Genomic DNA, 21,193 nt, shown 5'->3' with positions numbered 1-21,193 from the left:
AAGGCCAAAGTGCATGAAGTTACATCTCCAAATGAACCAAATGCACATATATACACAGTAGCTCAGTGATCCCCAACCATTGGCTGGCAAGCAACATGTTACTTACCAACACATTGGATGTTGCTCCCAGTGGCCTCAAAGCAGGTGTTTTTTTTTTTTTTTTTTTTTTTTTTTTTAATTACTGGCTTGGAGGCAAGTTTTAGTTGCATCAAAACCAGATGTACTACCAAATAGAGCTTTCTAGAGGCTATTAGTTCACACATAGGCTACCAGTAGCTAATCACTGCCCACATTTTGCATCCCCATGAACCTTTTGCATGCTTGTGTTACTCCCTAATTCTCTTTATATTTAATTGTGGCTCACAAGTAAAAAAGGTTGGGGATACCTGAAGTAGCTAAAGGAACAGTAACAAAATGTGTATAAATGTAATTGCAATATGGTGCCCTGCCCTGGTACAATTGGTGTGTTTGCCTCAGAAACATTACTATAGTTTATATGAACAACACTGATGTGTATCCATGGGGGCAAGTTACATAGCAGATAACCTCAGTAGAAAACAATAGTGATTTATCAGTTATCTGCTATGGAACCTGTCCCTTTTCTCCTTTATTTCTGGCTTGAATGGCTGCCCCCACACAGCAGCTTATTTATATAAACTATAGTAGGGTTTCTTTAGCAAATACACAACTGTTACCAGTGCAGGGCATCAGTACATTATATTAAAACTACACTTAATTTTTTTGGTGTTACTGTTCCTTTAAAGGAACAGTAACACTAAAAAATAAAAATGCTTTAAAATAATTAAAATATAATGTACTGTTGCCCTGCACTGGTAAAAGTTGTGTGTTTGCTTCAGAAAGACTACTGTAGTTAATAGAAATAGCTGCTGTGTAGCCATGGGGGCAGCCATGTAAATTGAAAAAAGGAGAAAAGGCACAGGTTACATAAGAAGATAACAGATAACTGTGTAGAATACAATGGGAATCTGCTACTTATCGGTTATCTGCTTAGTAACCTGTGCCTTTTCTCCTTTTTTCAATTTAAATGGCTGCCCCTATGGCTACACACCAGGGTATTTATATAAACTGTAGTAGTGTTTATGAAGCAAACGCACAACTTTTACCAGTGCAGGGCAATAGTACATAATATATTATTTTTATACACTTTAATTTTTTGGTGTTACTGTTCCTTTAAAGCTATTTTCTTCCCTATGCCATGAGAGAATTACATGCATTAGGCATACATGCTACCAATAAAATAAAAATGAGTCTATGGTGGCCTAAAGATGATGACTTAATGTTTAAAGGTGGTCATACACAGGCCAATAAAAGCTATACATACACTTACAGCCCCACATCTAGGGCCCTCATATGGGCCTACCTGACTAAAATCTGGCCAAGAAGCATCCAGGTTTATCTGGCAGGTTTAAAAATCCTTTTAGGGGAAGAAGCACATTGGCTTATTGATGCCTAGATGGCCTACATACCCTCAATATGATATTATCTTTCAAGAAATTGGATCAATCTAATATCGCCCGCCTCAAGGTTGGTATATTGGGGGGAAAGATATGCTTGCTGTTTGGCAACCTTGCCAAACGAGCAGATCTTTCAGTGTATGGACACTGCATGAAGCATTGACAGATGAGATGAAGAGAAGTCATAGCTCCTCTTCCCTACATAATGTTCGAACTGTTTGTGCTGCCAAAGATTAAACAAACAGAATGATAGAAAGGCAGCCATACTGTGGATGGCTCTACATACTGTATTGATCATATGGGTCAGACACCATAGAGTTTGGCCTTGTACGTCTGCATGAATATCAGAATTCTTTGGGCAATAGGTAGGTAGTAGACTTACCCCATTTGTAGGACAGTTCTTGATGTAATGCCCAGGCTTCAAACATCGGAAACAAGTGTAGGACGGTGGGGGTGGTCCTAGCGGCTTTTTCATATAGCTGAGAGAAATAAGAAAAATTGGCTTTATTGCAGCATTGCTACCCCTGATGAGCTGCAAAGTCTTTGGGAAACACTATCATGAGAACTTACTTGATGGGATCATATTCGTGACCAGACTGGGACATCATTGCTTTGATTTTATCCTCTTCAGAAGCATTGGCTTCGACCAGATTTGCCGTCTGTTTGACAGGTAATTTTTTTGGAAAAGAAATGTTAGTAGATAGAAGAGTGGCTTTGGAAGCCTCCAGACACAAGCACTCACACACTTAGTCCTGTAAAGAGCAGCATTAGCACCAACTTTCTGCTGTTCCACAGAACTGTCCAGGATGGAGAATGAGGCAGGAGAGAAAATGGAGTCTCCTTGGGCCATACAATCAGATTTTGGAGTCTTCTGATTAACGAGCCACTGTTTAACCTCTCGGTGCCAGGGATATGGGAACTTAGCCCAGTGAGGATTAAACCTGAAATGTTTTAGGCCATGTTTATACAATTCTAACAACAGAACTACTAATATGGGTCAGACTAGCCAGTGATGGAAAATAAGTGAACCTTTAGCTGTTTTCTAGGTAGAAAAGAGGGACACACATTCCAGTCAGGTTTGTTTTGATCAAAAGGTAAAGTAGTTGGATTTAGATGTTGCTATTGTGTTGCTTAGGGCAGTATTACCCAACCTCGGGAATGCCCCCCCAACTCTGGCGTAACATTAAATTCCATCTTTACAAGGTGTGAGCAGTGTAAATTTGGCTTGACAGGTTCCCCTTGAAGATCAAATGTTTGCTGAATTGCCTAAAATATTTCTGGATGTCTGGATGGGTAGTCACTAAATCATTTTTCTCTGCATAGTAAAAAAAGCTTAATATGGGTATGTCCAACAGTTAGATGTGGTCCCACGGGAACTGGAAGGTTCCAACCAAGGTCAGAATAGGGTAAAACAATTATGAGTTGTCAGTAGATCAGCACAGTCGCCCTCAAGTAAAAGCCATACTACTAAGCCCATATCCGCATCCAATATGCAGATCTCTCATTCAGTGATTGAAAATCAGCAAATAAGGGCCAAAAGTGGCTTTCCTTCTATGATGGGTGCATATTTACTCTTAGATATCCCAGGTGCTGTACAGTACTTGTGGCCAAATCATATGGTCAGAACCATGTTATGGAGATAGGTGGGAGTGAGCACCTAAATGTTGGGACTAGAAACGGGCAATTCTGAAAGCTGCTCTGCAGGTACTAGTGAGTGGCTTTGAAGTACAAGCCCAACCCAACAAATAATTGGTTCCACTATACCACGTGGTGTAGAGTGAATACAAAGACAAGGCAAGGCTCTTGTTTCTCATCTGCTTTTAAAGGTTGAACATGTGTATAAACTGCCAAGCACATTAAATGGGAAGATCGGGGGGAAAAAAAAGCACAATTTATTATGTAAGGTTCCTAAAAGAACCTGCTTCCTAACATTTCAGTTGTACAAGTTATATAGCAATCACAGAGCAAAACATACAAAGATCAGTAACAAGCCATACAAATGACGTGCCCTCTGCCATGATGGCAAAACTAAGCCTAAACCAAAGACAAAAGGAATGCAAGCTTACTTACAGAAAATTCCTTAGTCCGACCTTACCCTTAAAAAATAGTAAAAGAGTAAACTGTAAAGAGTTGCAGTTTGCGAATTGTAAAAGCAAATGTATTTCCAAAAACAAATTAAAACAGAAACTGATTTCAACATATATATTCCAACAGTAGATGCTTAATATTAATAAAGTATTCATTTCTCTTAGCTTTTTATATCAAGGGGTTATTAAACATTGTTTTTTACTACAAACCCTGCAAACTGCTGGAATGAGCCAATCAGAGCAGCTGAAATTGGTCAGTGACTCCCAGCACCACAGTGTCAGTTGCAAGTGGAAAAAAACAGGCTAGGCTGAGAAACCCTACAATCACGAACTATATAAACTATAAAATAAATCTCTTAAATCGTTATAGAATAGAAAAGGCACTGCATAATCATTAAAGGCGTCCATTATTAATGCATCCCCCCAGTAAATATAATGTTTACTTTTCAGCCTGTAGTGGCATCTTTACTCATTTCCCATGATTGTTTGTGCCTCCCTGGCCAATGGATGCTCGCTATTAAGTTATGTTACAATATTCACTATAGAGGGAATGTGCCACCCTGGGGTGACAGAGGGAACAATTGGTAAATGGTGTATAGACAGTGGTGCAGTTATCCCTTAGAATTACTCCAAACCAGTACGTTTTCACCAGAGAATTGCCATCCTAGATCAAAGAGAAAGGCCTTCCCTTGCCCTTTAAACATTACTACTATACTTAAGCAATTTGTAAAATTCCCAGTTCTACTTTAATCCAATAAGCCCACGAGGGCAATTACGTTGAACTGTATTAAACTTTCATTGTATAATTTGGGGCTAAATTAAAACATGCTCAGGTACCAACATAATTTCATACACAAAATTTGTCGCGTTAAACTGTAGATCAAGCAAAAGGAAATCCCTATGGAGAATTTCAGTAGTTAAAAATGACATGTATAAACATGGCCTAAACAGTGGCATCTGTGAGACTGGTGGCATTGTGGATGAGCTCCGCATTCATTCAAAGAACAGGCTCACAGGTTGAAGATTTTATTACAGACGTCATTATTACAGACAGGAATTCACTATTAAACCATTTACAGATCATAAAGCTGCGATAAACCCGGTAAAAAGGTAAAAATGGTGAGAAAAAGTGCATATAAAAGTCTAACAGCACTAAAGTACGCTCAGTTTCAGGCATGACGTTTTAATTGTCACAATGAAATCAACTTCAATTGTCCATAAAGTAAAGGGGAAGCAAACCCTTAAGAACTGAGGTGTGCGCTGGCAATTTAGTGTGACGTTTTAGCAATAATCCACGTCACGCCAGCAAAACAATAGTTCCGAGGAACATATCTATAAAACGAAGAGTTGACATTTAGAGCTGCTGAAGAATTAAATGCGGTAACTCCATCATCCTGGATTGAACCAGACTAGTCCATAGGTTATATAATGTAAAATGCCATTCTTCTTAAAATGGATGGAAAAAATTCTTGGGGGTAGGAAAAAAAAACCCACCAAAGGGTTAAGGAGTAGATTTCTTGGTGCCGACAGCTTCAGCATTTTATTTTCTTTGCTGTGAAAATGGATTATGGTGCCTGGTGGGGGGGGCTCCATTTTTCCTTTCGGTTCTGAGACTGGCTGCTACTCTTTACAGGACACTACTACACACACCATGTATGACCGAAGGAGAATATTCAGGCCAATTGTACAGAAGGATTATGTTTATAGAAGTACATTATGACACAGGTAGTTGCCAATGTGTAATATATATACCTTAGTTAGCTGGGCCAGAGAAATAGATGAAGCGTCCTCAATCTGTTCATGGGAAATTAAAAAACACGTTCAATGAGTTGGCAGATATTCCCCATAACCCAAACCTTCCCACCCCATTGCAGTTACTTAATCTATAGAGGAAAGAAGATTGCTGCAGAAAATACTTTCCATAAAAAGCAATGAACAATACAGAAACAAAGATGGATTATCTGTTTGTAAAGTCACAGTACTTTTACCTCAGGTATTAGTTGAGCTCTATAACCAATCCCATGAAGTCAGAGGCAAGGTGGAGCCCAGATTAGAACAGATGGAGACTGCACATAATGTTACAATTCAAACATTTTTAACTGGGTGTCCTTGATGAAGCCGGCAGTGCTAAGAAATGTAATCATTTGCAAACTCTACTAAAATGAATGGTTGAGAAGAGCTAGTGTATTTACTAAGATGGTATGACCCGTGCAAGTTCCTTGTGCAATTGTACCAATGCCGCTAGTTTCTATGCGCAGCTACTCCAGCATTTCAAAGCTCAGCCTGGTGTATCCTTCCAGCCTGAGAGAAGGAAATCCGCTCTTGTATGCCACTCCATTGATTTGTACAGCATCCGCTCGCTTGCAAGCCCACACAGCGAAGTGGATCAGAGGCCTGCTTTCACGTTGGGGGGCTGACCCCCGATCCGCTGCCTGTGCCTGCAAGTCGATGCTATGCAGATCAATGGAGTGGTGTACAAGAGCAGATCCGCTTCTCTCAGGCTGAAACCAGCAGAGCCAATTCTCCATGTGCCCAATTTATTCCCTGCTGCCAGCAAGTTGTGCGCTACTGCCAATGGTGTCCCTTCATGTTTGAAAGGAAACTCATTCACCTCTTTTGTCTTAGCTATACACAGCTGATAAAAGCTGGGGCCCTCCAATGGCCACTGGGTCTTGCTGATAGGGCAGTTTGATTCTCCATTGGATCAAGGGGCAGACCTCCTCACTAATGGTGTCCTCAACCCAAAGGCCTACATAGCGGCAATTATGATCTGATCATTTGGCCTGACCTGGTATCGCCCACCTCAAAATGGGCACTTTGGGAAAAGATCTACTCGTTTGGGGACCTCACCAAATGAGGGAAATGAGAGGCTGTGGCGTTGTGGTCAGTACATAATGACAAAATCCATAAATAATTAGGGGTAGGTTTAACAAACATTGAGCTGGGGACGCTAAGGGCTCTGGCACAAGGGGAGATTAGTCGCCCGTGACAAATCTCCCTTTTCGTGGGCGACTAATCACCCCGAACTACCATCCCACCGCCGAAAATGTAAATCACCGGTGGGATGGCAATTCGGGGAGATTAGTCACCCGCAAAAAGGGAGATTTGTCACGGGCGACTAATCTCCCCGTGCACCAGAGCCCTAAAGGATATTTTCCCCCATTTATCAAAAACCTCCTGAACACTTTAATCTGTGTAACAATGGTTTATAGTATAGAAAGAGATAATAAATCACCCCTTAGAATTTGGGATACTTTAGAACATCCTGGTGTCTGCTTCAAACCTAAGCAAATTGGTCCAATATTAAAATGCACTTTATACATTTGAAAATGTTACAGTTTCTTACAATACAGCCAAACAATTAAAAAAAAAATTTTTCAACCTAATTTTTAAAATCTGCTGCACAGCAAGCTACTGACCTGTTCACCATTTTGGTTGAAGTCACTCTTACAGTAATGCATATACATTTTACCTACTTTAATATAGTCACTGGTGACAACATAACAGTAACTAAATTTGCCCCATGTAAACCTTAGGGCAATGACACACACCTTGGATTTATTGCCTTGAAATTACCTTCCCTTTTGTATGCACTCAGTGGAAAAGGAGATTTTCCTGTGATTATTCTGGATTGGTGTGTGTAAATATGTGGCAATTACAATGCATACAAAAGGGAAGATCTTCTCCCGATATAGGTGATATTGGGCAAATTCGGTCCCAGGGCCAAACAACCAAATTAGAATGGCGGGCATAGGCACTGTCAGATCAGATGGAAACATCGAACCTGCCCGATCGAGATCTGGACAATTTTGGGCTAGATGACTGTTGGGGAGGCCCATCGTTAGTGCCCATACAGGGGCAGATAAGCTGCCAAATTGGTCTAAAGGACCAATATCAGAAGCTAGAATCAGCCCATGTATGGCCAACCTTTAGGGTTACCCAATGAACTAGACAACATCTATTACTAACATTTTTTTTCAGTTTTTAGTTTAGCTTTCAAGTTTAAAGTTATTCAGCTGAACTTTGAAGTCAAAGTAAATGCAGTGTTTATTGGCGAGATATGGCAGCCACAAACAATGCAGCGCAAGTCTGCCTTTCTTTAGGGCTCTGGCACACGAGGGAGATTAATCGCCTGCGACAAATCTCCCTTGATGCGGGCGACTAATCTCCCCGATATGACATCCCACTGGCGAAAATGTAAAATGCCGGTGGGATGGCATACACGGCGACGCGATCGCCAAAGTTGCAATTCGCGCCGCCGTGTATGCTATCCCACCGGCGATTTACTTTTTCGCCAGTGGGAAGTCTTATCGGGGAGATTTGTTGCCCGCAACAAGGGAGATTTGTTGCAGGCTACTAATCTCCCTCGTGTGCCAGAGCCCTTAGGTACAGATTGGGCCCTGTCCATTAGAATAAGATATTGGGTGGGGATTTTGATTAGGCAACAGAGATACACATCAGAAAAGCAGCAAACAGTATTAAAGAAATACACATACTAGAATTAAAGGAAAAAGAAAGGTAAAGTTACTTGGGGTGCCAAAATGTTAGGCACCCCCAAGTGACTTTAACCGCCTACCTTTTACCCCGGGCTGGTGCCGCTGTCAGGAGAAAACAGCACCAGCCTGGGGTAGCTGCCGGCGCTTCCTCCTTCCGGCTTCGCTGCGCGCGCATGCGCAGTAGAGTGAAAAGCCGAACTTAAACATTTAAGTCGGCTTTTTCGCTCTACTGTGCATGCCCGGCCACCGGCAGTTTAGGAAGTGGAAGGCGGAAGGAGGAAGTGCTGCGCTCCAGGTGCCCCGGGCTGGTGCTATTTTCTCCTAACAGGGGCACCAGCCCGGGGTACAAGGTAAGCGGTTAAAGTCACTTGGGGGTGCTTAACATTTTGGCACCCCCAAGTGACTTTGCCTTTCCTTCCCCTTTAAGCATATGAATTCATTTCATCATGTTATAGGTAATTTAAAACAGGGATTCATAATAGAAATCATCTTCCATACAAATTGATACAATGACTTATGATACAATCATAGAAAAAAAAAAAATTACTGCATTAAAAAGAAATGTTAAAGACTCACCCTAATGGAGGCCAGTCCCAAACAGTATCCCACTGATCAGGCTGCAGGCCGACATAGGGCTACCTTTCTACTGGCCTGATCACTTGGGCTGGCCCGAACCATCGGAAAAGCGGGAAGTGAAGAGGAGCAGAGACTCCTCTTCATTGTCTGTTGACCACTGGTCTATTGAATAGCACAGGAGCATGCAATTTACCTACCTAACAAATGAACCTAAAAAAATCACTTTATACAATATAAAAAGTAGTCCTTGGTGAAACCATGGGGTACAGGTACACATGCCCCAGCCCAACAGCTTATGGAAGGGAAATCATAAGTCTCTTATGGAGCAGCAGCTACAAACCGGACCATCACTATGTGAACCAATGCTGATAAAAATGTATTTAAAGAAAAAACCTCAATATGAGATGAAATGTGCATTACACATTTCATGTCTTAAGGTGAAGGCACATAGGATGGCTGTGAAGAAAACTTCCCTAATCTTTCCTATCTTCTTTTGCTTCTTCCTTCTTCTCTTTATGTTAAATAAAACTCAAAAAAAAAAAAAAAAAAAAAAAAAAAACTTCCCTTACTTTTGTTATGGCGGGCAACATGTTGGCCAATGGGAAGGAAACCAGGGATGTTTTGTTGCCCATGGCATTGAAGATTCACCATGGGCAACAAAACGTTTCCTGTGCCATAGGCCTAAAGCAGGGGGCTCAAACTCAATTTACCTGGGGGCCGCAGGAGGCAAAGTCAGGATGAGGCTGGGCCGCATAAGGGATTTCACAAAAAATTGGCTTTCAAGGGATAATGCAAGGCACGGCGGGCGGGAGCTGCTGATTGCGGAAATGACGTTATGCCATCATAACAGTTATTATGGGAAGACGTTCTATGTGCACAATTAGCTCCTTAGCAGCTAATTGTGCAAACAAAACGTCTTCCCATAATAACTGTTATGATGGCATAACGTCATTTCCGCAATCAGCAGCTCCCGCCCACCGTGCCTTGCATTATCCTTTGAATCGCAATAAAAATCGCGATCCATTCATTGCATTTGAGAAGGCGTTGGTGCGGGCCACAAAATATTGTACCGAGGGCCGCAAATGGCCCGCGAGTTTGAGACCCCTGGCCTAAAGGGGCACGTATCCATCCGGTTTGGCCAGACTGCTGTTCTAAGAGAATTGACCAAATGGTGAAAGTGATGTCCATACTCCAGCTAAACTTCCTTCACTCAATACTTCTGTATGATCAAATGATACTAGCAATGCAACAAATCCCCAATATGGATGAACGAGCTTAGCCAAATTCTGAGCGTTCAGCAAAGCCAAACCCTAAAAGCCACATTACATTAACACAATGATTGAATCTTTCCTTTACACATTACAGAATGTATATTGTATTTTTACAATTTAGATTTGGCTGAACCTTGGGGAGGATTCATTGTTCCGCCGAATAAAATGATGGATTCTGTGCATCACCATATTATACCAAAACACACAAAAAGAAAATAAAGTTATGTTACTAAGCACTAATGGCACAATTATGTATTTACACTCAATCCACGCTCATACATCATTTATGCTGGGATCCATGCTAGGTTTCTATTTTGAATAAAGAGCTAGGCATTAAATTCCTATATTCTTGTATTTACATGTTCATTTACACACAAGGCTAAAAGGCTTATTCCAATTGACTCCATAGAAGCAGCACCAACACAATAAACATTTGTTGCAGCTATGTCTTTAAATGAACACATGTAATAGACATTACAGGGAACACAAATGGCTAAAATAAATGTTAATTTTATTTGTGTGACTTCTCTGTTTATACACATGCCAATGAACACAAAATAAATGGCAATTAGTGCAAAATGAAACGGAAATTGTAATGTTCAAATTCTTGCACAATAATCGCATAACAGTAACTACTCAGGCACCAATAGAATTAGAATTTGCATTTTTATAATACGTTTTCAATAATCAGGGGGATTGCGGAAAGGCCAAATGGACACCACTGGTTAGTGTAATGCCTTACATATTTGTAGAGAAAATAAATGAATGATGAATAGTAATATTGAATGAAGCGAGTTTCAGGATGGCAGCAACAGGCAAAGCATAAAGTTAAATTGAAGGGCTATGCAAATGCTGTGTGTGCAGGAATGACTAGGCATGTATGTGCCGCACGTATAAAGAAAAACTCATAGGGGCCTAGAGAAGCGGTGTTCTTCTTTAACTCATCACAAAGCCTTCCTATCAAAAGGCTTCTCTGCTGATAGAAAAAAAAAAAATGGAGAAAATGCCAACCCCCATACTCAGACCATGGACAGAAGCCACTGACAGCGAAGGCACCCGTGTACATGCACAGTGCATTGGGCTCATATACACGGAATGTACGTTTTCCGGGCAAAAAGAGCCCACGTTTGTACATACAGACCAATAGCTTTCCTGTTAGTGAACACTGACCACAGGTTGGGTAGGAATGCATTGGGTTTTTTTCTGCTGATGGAAAGAACGCCAAGTCATGTAAGATTTAAAGATACAAAGAATCTTCATGAGCCTACACAGCCACTGAGCCATGATTAATCAGGTCTATTCAATCTTTGTTACATGGGTACTGGAAGGGTCACAGACTTGCGGGAGAAAAATCCATCGAGAACAAAGGAAGAGAAAGTCCAGTCGTGGCAAGGGTGGCTACAAGCAGAAGACACCAAAGAATATGGTGGAGTATAAAAAAAAAATATGAAGGATGTTCAGTAGTAATGTTTTTCTACAGTAACAGAATGCTGCTGGTTACAGAAAGGAGTAATGGTACCTGGTACCTGGAAAATGAAGTTATTTGGACACAAACCCATTTGTGTTTGTACACCATGGGAGCTAAAGGGAAATTATTAAGAAAACTGTACTATTTGCTTTCTCATTGAAATAAACTTTCTAAACACAATTAGCTACAAATCTCCCTTATTTAATGTTACTGAAATACTCCTTTAAAACAAACTGACACACAGGGTCATATATACACCATAGGTGAAATACAAGCCTGTCAGAGGGAATTTCAACTGCTACTAATTGTATGGGATTTTTAGAAGTACAGGCATGGGATCCCTTATGCAGAAAGTTCTGTATTACAGGAAGTCCATCTCCCATAGGGTCAGTTTTAATCATTTTTTTAAAAATGACCTTTTTCTCTGTAATAATAAAACAGTAGCTTGTACTCAATGGTAACTAAGCTGCATGAATCCATATTGGTGGCAATATTACTTATTTAAAATGTAAATTAATTATTTTTTGCGGACATAAGGTATGGTGATCCAAATACAAAAGGGAAAACCCCAGGTCCCAAGCATTCTGGATAATACATCCTATGCCATGTTAGTGATGTGCAGGTCGGCAAAAAGTTGACCCTCGTCCAACCCGACAATCCACCTCTATTTACTGTCCTGCTTCAACCCTGATGCCATAAAGGGGCCGGGCAGAGCACACACATAAAAATAGAGGCAGCCTTAGGTAGAAGCATGGCATATTAAGGTGGGGTGGGCACAAGGAGGGGTTTGGCCCAAACCTGCTCATGACCCGCAAATGTGTGTGGATGTCTGCCTGAACCCACCCAACCCACGAGAAACCTGTAGGTTTCAGCCTGACCCACATATCACCAATACCTGGATATTTAGAAAAAGGTAGGGATGCAGCAAATCCAGGATTCGGCCAAGATTTTTCAGCAGGATTTAGACCCAGCCAAAGCCAAAAGCCTGGCCTAACCAAAAAAATTAAGCGCCTGCTTCTGTATAATGCTTCAGTTGCTACAGTTGCACATGCGAATTAGGATTCAGTTTGGTATTCATCCAAATCTTCTGTGAAGGGTTCGGGGGTTCAGCCGAACCCAAAAATAGTGGATTTGGTGCATTCCTTGAAAAGGGTTAACTTTCATCCATTAATAAATATGACCCTAAAAAAATCCTACACACAAGCAGTGAATTCTCCCTCTTGGAGTGAGCTATGTTTTCACACTTTGGTAAATATGCCCCATAGTCTGCATGTAAGGAAAAATATTGAGGAGGACGATAAGTTTTTTTGTTGATTATATTTAGAAAGTATATACCCACAGGGAAAGGTGCAAATGCCGAACGCAGGAAAAAAAAAAAATTGATTTTTCAGGTCCCATTGTACATATGGCCAAGCCTGTGGGTAAATACCCTTTAGAAACCAAACATGCCCTCACATTAACAAGTGCCAAGGATGGCTGGCTCAATCACATTTTCCTCCCACAGAAACAGATTAGAGAGCTCTTCCAGCTAAACAGGTTGCCCTCATTTCAATGGGATAATGTCATGGTTCCCCGGCTCGTTGCCCACACCCAGAATATGTGTGGCTACAGAAAGTGACCATTTACCCTTGTTGGAGAGACGCCCAAATCTTACTACAAATTTTATAACAGCACTTAATTATTTTTTTTTAACGACTTTTCAATGTATGAAGCAAGAGAAATAAATTCTGTTAAATGAGCAAATTTTTCACATTGAGATTTGAGCAGCACATTTCATTGACTGTAAATCACTAGAACGTTTCGGTAGAAGAGAACCAGGAAATGTACATACATTATACAATAATATTCATACAGTTTGTGTGCATTTGCGCAAACATTTGAAACATTGCAATCTTAAAAATGCTGCCAATAGGAATCTAACAGGAGGTCATTGTATAAAATAAGGTGAAAACCGGCAAAACATTTTATTGCAGGAAACAATACAACAGACCTATACAGAACAGAACTCAAACAGAACATGACATCATGTTCACAAGGGTGACTAGCGACCGATCATAGACCGTACTACTTCCTGTTTATACAGGATATAACCGTGCATTCAGTAGGAAATACAGTGCTTGGGTGGCACACAGTGCAAATAACGCAGATTTTTATAATATCATTAATACATTGCATTTACACAAATATTGTTCTGAAACCCACAAAACTAGGAACCCATTTTTTTTAAGCTTAAAATATCTGAAAAAAATGTAAAAGGAAAAATGCGATTCTGTGTTTACATACTGATTTTGATGTTCCACTCTGTGGTTCTGTACGGCTTCTACAAAGCAAGAAGAGGAAGGGGAAAGTAATTAGTATTTCCAAGGAAAAAGTTACATAATTTGCTATATTATGATGAATTTACGTTTTACAGGGCTTATAGATTACACAATCAAGGGCTTTATTGCAAGCGCCGCTGTTTTGGTTGGAACGCCATCCTTTCTGGAGCAGCCACATCACTAGTATTTCTAGGCCAGTGACCCAGATACTGCCTGGGTGCTATCTATCTATATCTCTATGTATATACTGATACATACATACATACACATATATCACTGCTCACTATATCACAGTGTCTAAAGCAACTAGATGTCGGCGAAACACTTTCAAGAAAATGTACTAGGGATGCACCGAATCCAGTTTTTTTTTGGGTTCGGCCGAACCCCGGATCGATCGTAAGGCTTTCGCTCGAATGCCGAAGCCGTATCCTAGTTAGCATATGCATATTATTATTAGCAGATTTTCACTTCCGTGTTAAAATGACAAAAAGTCAAGTGAATTTTAGGATTCAGATTCAGTTTGGCCAGGACCGTGGATTTGGCTGAATTTGAATTCTCTCAAAAAAGGCTGGCCTAATACTGAACCGATTCCTGGATTCAGTGCATCCCTAAAATTTATACTCATCTTAGTTAAGAAGGGACAAATGTCATGTACATACTTGCACCTTTTTTGAGAAAGAAAAGCCATGGATAACTTCCATTAGCGACTGGTTAATACAAAGTTAGAACAGGTATGGGGACTGTTATCCTCAAAAAACTCAGGTCGCAAGCGTTCTGGATAAGGGCTCTTTTACTAAAAAAAAAAAATAGCATTGAATGAACCCAATAGGATTGTTTGAATTATTTGCTTATAATGGAATCTATGGAGATGGCCTTTCTGTCATATGGAACTTTTTGTATAATGGGTTTCTGAATAACAGATCCCATACATCAACTGAGCAGGAGAAAGGAATAGTGCACTGCTTTGGAAATCATCACTGTCACATTATAGCCATTAAACTAAGGCTTACTTGTCGCTAAAAGAACTTGAGACTTGAGGAGAAAAAAAAATTGGAGAACTTGAGGCATGAAAACCAAGGAAATCTACCCAAAGCAGTAACATGTTACAGTGATACTTACATGACATAACTTTTGCTTGCTGTCTTTACACCCCCGATGGGAATTCTTCGAACAATGACAGATGAGTTCTTAGGAATAAGTACAGTCTCATCTGTGTATTCTATAAGGAGTCAGAAACAAACGCAACAAAATATCAGGTTTGTGCATAAAAATATCAATACCAGCAATCTATTATGCCAGAAAGCAACATACAGAGAAAGGAATTATTCATGTACACTCACCCCCCTGTTATTTCTGGCAGGACTCCATCCAATATGGCTCAAACACCTGGACACAGTCACAGTAGAAAGGGCACAGGGGAGCACATTTGGTGGCTACTGTCCTGCCATTTTATAACTGAGAAGACAATATGCTAATCAAGGGTGGTGCTAAAGCTAAGGGAAAGGATGTCAGTCCTAAAGTTGCTAAAGAAACGTGCTACTGATCATGTGATATCCCAAGCACAAATATCTATAAAGGAAGGGTGCTCTGCTTCCAAAATATTGAGCACACTCTGCATAAAATATCTTCATTTTTGCCACCTGCTTTTCAGAGCAGCGACTAGGAAGTTACCTTCATGGTTTATATTTGCAGTGTTAGTTTTTTTTCTGTCTTTCCCACCAAGAGGGTACTGTTTTATCAATGCTTTTAAAGCTGAAAACATCAACAAGAATTCATTCAAGCCTCAGTGAATATCTCAGATGCACTAATGTATCTACAACTTTAAGACTAATGGCAAACGGGCTGTGTATCTGCTTTTCTTTGCCAGCACTTTCTCCACAATCGGATAAAAGCCAATGCACTCCCATCCACTCCGTCCTATATCCGTACTGACAGACTGGACTAGGATGCAAAATAGGCCCTTCCATTTAAAGAACACAGAGCCCAATAAATAGTGACTGTCTATTGCATCTTACAGCAGCCCCTCTGGTATTTGCCAGGACCCACAGATTGCCAGTCTGGGCCTGATAGAATGGCAGCAGGCACAGGTGGAGAAAAGTCAATGCACAGACTCATGTACCATTAGCCTAAAATACACAGATCAATATTCAGTGCTCAGTAAGCAATGCTTGTGCAGAACTGTACATTCTTCTTTTCCGTAGGAAATTAAACACTATATATAAAATTATATATAGATACACACAAATTGTTTCTCCAATAAAACAGTATAACTGAAAAGGCTGTAAAACAATGATCTAAACAAATACATGACTGTACAAGAGTCAGCTAAAGACACCCACCGTTGTGCAAACACGCACACAGAGCCACTACACCTTCTTCAATGAGCTGGAACCCTATGCTACTGAAGTCACAAACATTCTGTTCGGAACTCAAGAATGAGAACCAAGCACCGGAACTGCCTCTCTACTCGCTCACTTGTTACACCTCTAAAGGATTCGTTTAATAGGAAGTGGGTGTTTTAACCATTGACGTTCACTGGCAAGGAACAAACGCAGTCAAAATGGCCCTACCTGCCAACCACACTAATGTTACTGAATCAGAAGCACAGAGTGGTAACAGGAGGGCCAGCGGTCAAAAAAAACCATTGGGGATCCTATGTAAAATTCCTGCAGAAACCCTACAAACAAAGGCAGCTTATATAGACAAGTTACTATGGGGTTTTATTTGTAATTTAAATCTGTGTTGCCCCAGCAGAAGTGCTATGGCAGCCAAGTCTTACGTGCAAGTTTTCTGGGCTTCCTGTCTTAAGGTATCCATACACGGCAAGATCCACACAATTGGCATCTTCTACCAATCTGTCCACCTAAGGTGGGCGATCTCGGGCTAATTCAATCATTTGGCCCCAGGGCCAAACAACTGAATTACAATAGCGGGCACAGGCTCCATGGGACCGCATCAATGAGACAATGCAAATCCAAGAGAAAATCAAACCTGCCTGATCAAGATCTGGCCAATTTTAGGCAAGATAACAGTTGAGTAGGCACGTCCAGGGTGCCCATACACGGACAGATAAGCTGGCATATTGGTCTAAAGGACAATCTTGAGTATGGTAGATCAATTAAGTGTAATAAATCACTTCCATGTGGGCTCAATCTCAGAGGGCAAATTAATCCACCAGACAGAATATCCAGCGCCAGAGTAATACCCAGTGTTACAGTTATGTGCATTTATGAGAGCGTGCGTGTGTAGATACAGCTCTGTGCATATGCTAGGGGATAAACTAAAGTGATGTATGAAGGGTTTTCCTAAACTCTAATATTCATATTATATTCATGCCCCGTCAGACACTGCCATAAGCAATTCTGTCCAGAAAGCCCAATGCAATCAGCGTTGTTTCATGTCTGGGTGCTTCCAGACTATTCTTTTTAACAGCCATCAAAACATTACAGAGAAAACTGCGAGCCAATGCCCAGACCTGCACAAAAGACAGCAGAGCAAGCACTTTTGTTTCCCCGATACCTAGGGTGACATTAGCATAACATTGTTTCCTTAAATTATTAGAATGTCCCTTTATTCTGTTTGAAAAGCTGCATTTGCTGTCAACTACCTATTATTGGGGCTGAGGAACACAGCTGTGTCTCTTGTACAGTTTCAATGGCTACCAAATCCAGGCCATGCAAAGACTGATGAATAAACCAATGGAAAAAGCACAGAAGGAATCGGCAACATCTAGCACAACACCTGCTACTACAACCACCAGAATATCAAGATGAGAGTGTTGCCTTGCAAAATCTGAAACCAGGTCATCCAACCCTGTATCTTTCTCTCCCCTGAGATAAAAGTATAATGCAAAGGTTAACTGTCCAAATTATCAGCAAATGCCACAGGAAATAGTGAGGGGGTGGGCACCTTTCTGGTGCCTGTCTATAAGCGCAGGGGCACACAGGGCTACCATGGCCAACTAAGCTTCCAGAATTGCCCTCCCACTGGCAATAAAGAGAATCCCTGGTGGGAAGGCACAAAAGTCGCTTAGTTTTCACGCAAAGTTTCCTTCTGCAGAAAACTTGGCTCAACTTTGGAAAACAAAGCGACATATGGCTTCTCTCCAAAATACCAGTAATAAAGTGATTGGTAGCCAATGTGACCCTGCCATAAGGCATGAAATGATAATATAATTAAACCTCTTCTAACAACAGTAGCTTGCAAGTGTAAGTGATTCCAGCTAGTTGCTGTATTAGACAATGTTGGGGACTTCAAGCAATTTGGCACCAAATCTTTTGCAGGACAAAGGCCCAAGATCTCTACCCATTTAATCGCTTAATTTGCTACCCTGGAACTCATCTTGGTCACCAACCCTGGGTACTAAAAGTTACCATGTTTTTCATTCCTTGATTTACCCATGCACAGTAATGAATATCTCTGACAATAATGTACTGTGTGCCTGGCTTTAACGATGAGAGCGTTCAGATTAAAGTAGCTAATTTACTATTAAAATCACTAGGGGGCTAAGTAACTGGCACCCCTATCTTTTTTAATTTAACCATTCTCACCTGTGTCAGGGCAATTAGAACCTATACAGTCCGTTTCGCTCTGTCATGGCTAGGGAACAGTGCCAACAAGCAAGGTAGCTCCTTACAGGGCACCTACAGGTAAACATTTGTTTCCCTACAATAGGTGCCCTTTAACACAACAGCCAATTGCTGCTAAAACGCAATCTGCTGCTGCTGCAAACCAGCCATTAAGTAATACAATCTCAACGTTCTATTATTTTGTCTAGGCCTTTAATATGTGTTAGCGCCACTGCTGTCCGTACCTTCCTGTGTCTGGGCATTGGTGATCTGCAGGTCGCAGTCGGTGGCCTTTAGTCGCTCTCGGCCCATGATCTGTTTCTTCAGGTCGCACAGGGAGATGTGCAGGCCATCAAAGGTCACCGTGTCATAGTTGAGTTTGGAGGAAAACTTATAATGCACACACGACATGTTAGCGGCCTTTCTATACCTACAGATACAGAGACAAAAGGGATCGGACGCACGCACTCAGCACAACACACACACAGGCACACAGGAGAGGCTCAGCATAGGTCACACCAATGTGCAATGCCAGGGCACCACACAGGCACCAGAGGAGCCCATCAGGCGGGCAGCATGGCCCCCTGCCCTCCCCCCACACTCCAGGCCAATCGCCTGCTCTTCTATAAAGTCCAAGGGTTGGGAATTCTTTGTGGAGAATGAACAGTTCAATAGTCCAGACCTATCCAGGTGGCAAGTCCCTGCTCAGTCCTTGTCCCCAAGAAAATAAGTCCGTGTCCCAGAAGGTTCCCCTCAGGGCCCCAATGGGGAGCACAGTTCGTGTCCCAAAATGTTTCAACCCGTTCCCAATCAGCGCACAAGGTGGTTCAGTCCGTGTCCCAGATGGTTCAGTCCGTGTCCAGGAGAGCCCTGTCCGTGTCCCAGATGGTTCAGTCCGTGTCCAGGAGAGCCCTGTCCGTGTCCCAGATGGTTCAGTCCGTCCCTAGAAGTGTTCGTGTTCCAGATGGTTCAGTCCGTCCCTCCGCACTCCCTCAGCAATGTCCGTGCCTTTGTAGTTCTATCCGCCGAACTAGCTTATGGCACCCAGGCCGGGCAACAGCGCACACAATGGAAGCACAAGGCCTAGCGCCACAAGCACTTCACAGCAGATTAAATCGAAGCCCTCACGTCGCTTTAGATAGGGATACGTTCCAACATTAAGCACCGCGCTAGGAAATCCCGGGGCTGCCGCCCGTTCCGCTCTCTTCCGCCTCCTAATCACTACTGCTTCTTCTTCTTCTTCTAATGGCGGCGTAACCGCTTCCTCTTCGCAGTTCTAATGGCGGAGCGAGTGACCATCTCCCCGAAACTGGGGTTTCCGAGCAGGGGCAGCGTACTGACGTCACACGTATTTCGGCGCAGAATGGGGCGCGGGGGATTGTGGGAAAGAAAGTTAGCGCGAAATTGAAGTCGCTGCCTCAGTATCAACCAACCCGAATCCCCACTGCGATTGTAGTTGTTTTGGGCCTTAGTGGCAGATCATATACAGTGCTAAGTGTTCAGCAGAAGGCCTAACAAGTCACACATCAGGCTCTAGCAATATGATCTGACTGACCTATGTTATAAAGGGATACTACTGTAAATTGGATACAATTAATAAAATTTGACAAATTGAAATTCCTGTGTGGTGTTTTGTGTTGCTATTTTGAATTGTAAACAATTATTTATTTACCATATAGGCAGTCCCTGCTAAACCTGATTCCCTAGGCATGGGGCTTGGGAGCCTCTATGGGAAATATGGCCCTGATCACTAAGCAACTATAAATGCAATAAAATGGTTTGATTTGATAACATACTAATAACATACTAAAAGTTAACTTAAAAGTAGGGATGCACCGAATCCAGGATTTGCTTTGGGATTTGGCCATGATTCAGCCTTTTTCAGCAGGATTCGGCTGAATCTATGGAAAATAGTGGATTTGGTGCACCACCCCTTCATTATCACATATTTAGAATGACCAACAACTGAACATAGAAACAAATCAGGATATTTTTAGCCATGACTAGTGATGAGCGAATCTGTTCCGTTTCGGCGAAAAATTCGCGAATATTTCAAAAGATCCGCGAAACGGTGAAAAATTTGCGAAGTGGCGAAAATGTCGTGCAACAAAAATTGTCGCCCGTGACTATTCTTTTGTCGCCCACGGCTATTCTTTTGTAGCCCGCGGCTATTATTTTGTCGCCCACGGCTATTCTTTTGTAGCCCACGGCTATTATTTTGTCGCCCGCGGCTATTCTTTTGTAGCCCGCGGCTATTATTTTGACGCCCACAGCTATTCTTTTGTAGCCTGCGGCTATTATTTTGTCGCCCGCGGCTATTCTTTTGTAGCCCGCAGCTATTCTTTTTTGACGCCGGCGACAATTTTTGGACGTGCAGCAAATTTTTCCGCGGCAAATTTTTTCATCTGTTTCGCGAAACAATCCACCAATGGCGAAACACGGAAATTCACCGCGAATCCATGCCTGGCAGAAAATTTCTTCCATCACTATCCATGACCCTTATCATTTTCTTTGTAGGGGGTGATTATTATATAATAGGGAATAAGCCTCTTCCACCCTTGGCTGTAAGGGACCCTGTCAGCCTGTGGTTTCCCTGACTTTTTTTTTAACTTCAGACGTTTATTAAAAATTTAAATTTCACAACATCGGTAAATTCAATGCATTATTTACTTCTATTGATTACAATATTGAGTACTTAGTAACAGTATCTTGTATGTAATTAATAGACAAGCGTTTATATATGAGTAAGTACTTATATGAGTAAGTACTTGAGCCATTAACAGGTTCATCCCTATGCATTGTATAGTTACTGTATATCTTAAGTAGTCAAGCCATTTATCCCATATTTTGTGGTACTTTTTGTGGTGTCCCCTTTTCTGATAGATAAGGTTTTCAAGTGTAGATGTACATTTGGTTTCTAAAACCCATTGGGAG

General features: G+C 41.6%; 1 protein-coding gene across 2 annotated transcripts in view; it reads right to left on the bottom strand.

Annotated features, from left to right (window-relative positions):
• The window catches only part of rbbp6 (RB binding protein 6, ubiquitin ligase), a 32,824-nt gene extending 13,194 nt beyond the window's left edge, over nt 1–19,630 (bottom strand). For both annotated transcript variants that reach the window (XM_031892789.1, XM_031892790.1), the window contains exons 1-6: nt 18,505–19,630; nt 14,811–14,910; nt 13,657–13,693; nt 5,315–5,356; nt 2,046–2,134; nt 1,858–1,954 (exon numbers count right to left, since the gene is read on the bottom strand). In XM_031892789.1, the coding sequence (XP_031748649.1) occupies nt 1,858–1,954; nt 2,046–2,134; nt 5,315–5,356; nt 13,657–13,693; nt 14,811–14,910; nt 18,505–18,670 (531 nt within the window). In that variant the 5' untranslated portion in view covers nt 18,671–19,630. The remainder of the gene's footprint in view (nt 1–1,857; nt 1,955–2,045; nt 2,135–5,314; nt 5,357–13,656; nt 13,694–14,810; nt 14,911–18,504) is intronic.
• Nucleotides 19,631–21,193: the final 1,563 nt, after the last annotated feature.

The sequence above is a fragment of the Xenopus tropicalis genome, chromosome 9, assembly GCF_000004195.4.
Source record: "Xenopus tropicalis strain Nigerian chromosome 9, UCB_Xtro_10.0, whole genome shotgun sequence".
Classification (NCBI taxonomy): domain Eukaryota; kingdom Metazoa; phylum Chordata; class Amphibia; order Anura; family Pipidae; genus Xenopus; species Xenopus tropicalis.
This window is presented reverse-complemented; position numbering and strand designations above follow the sequence as displayed.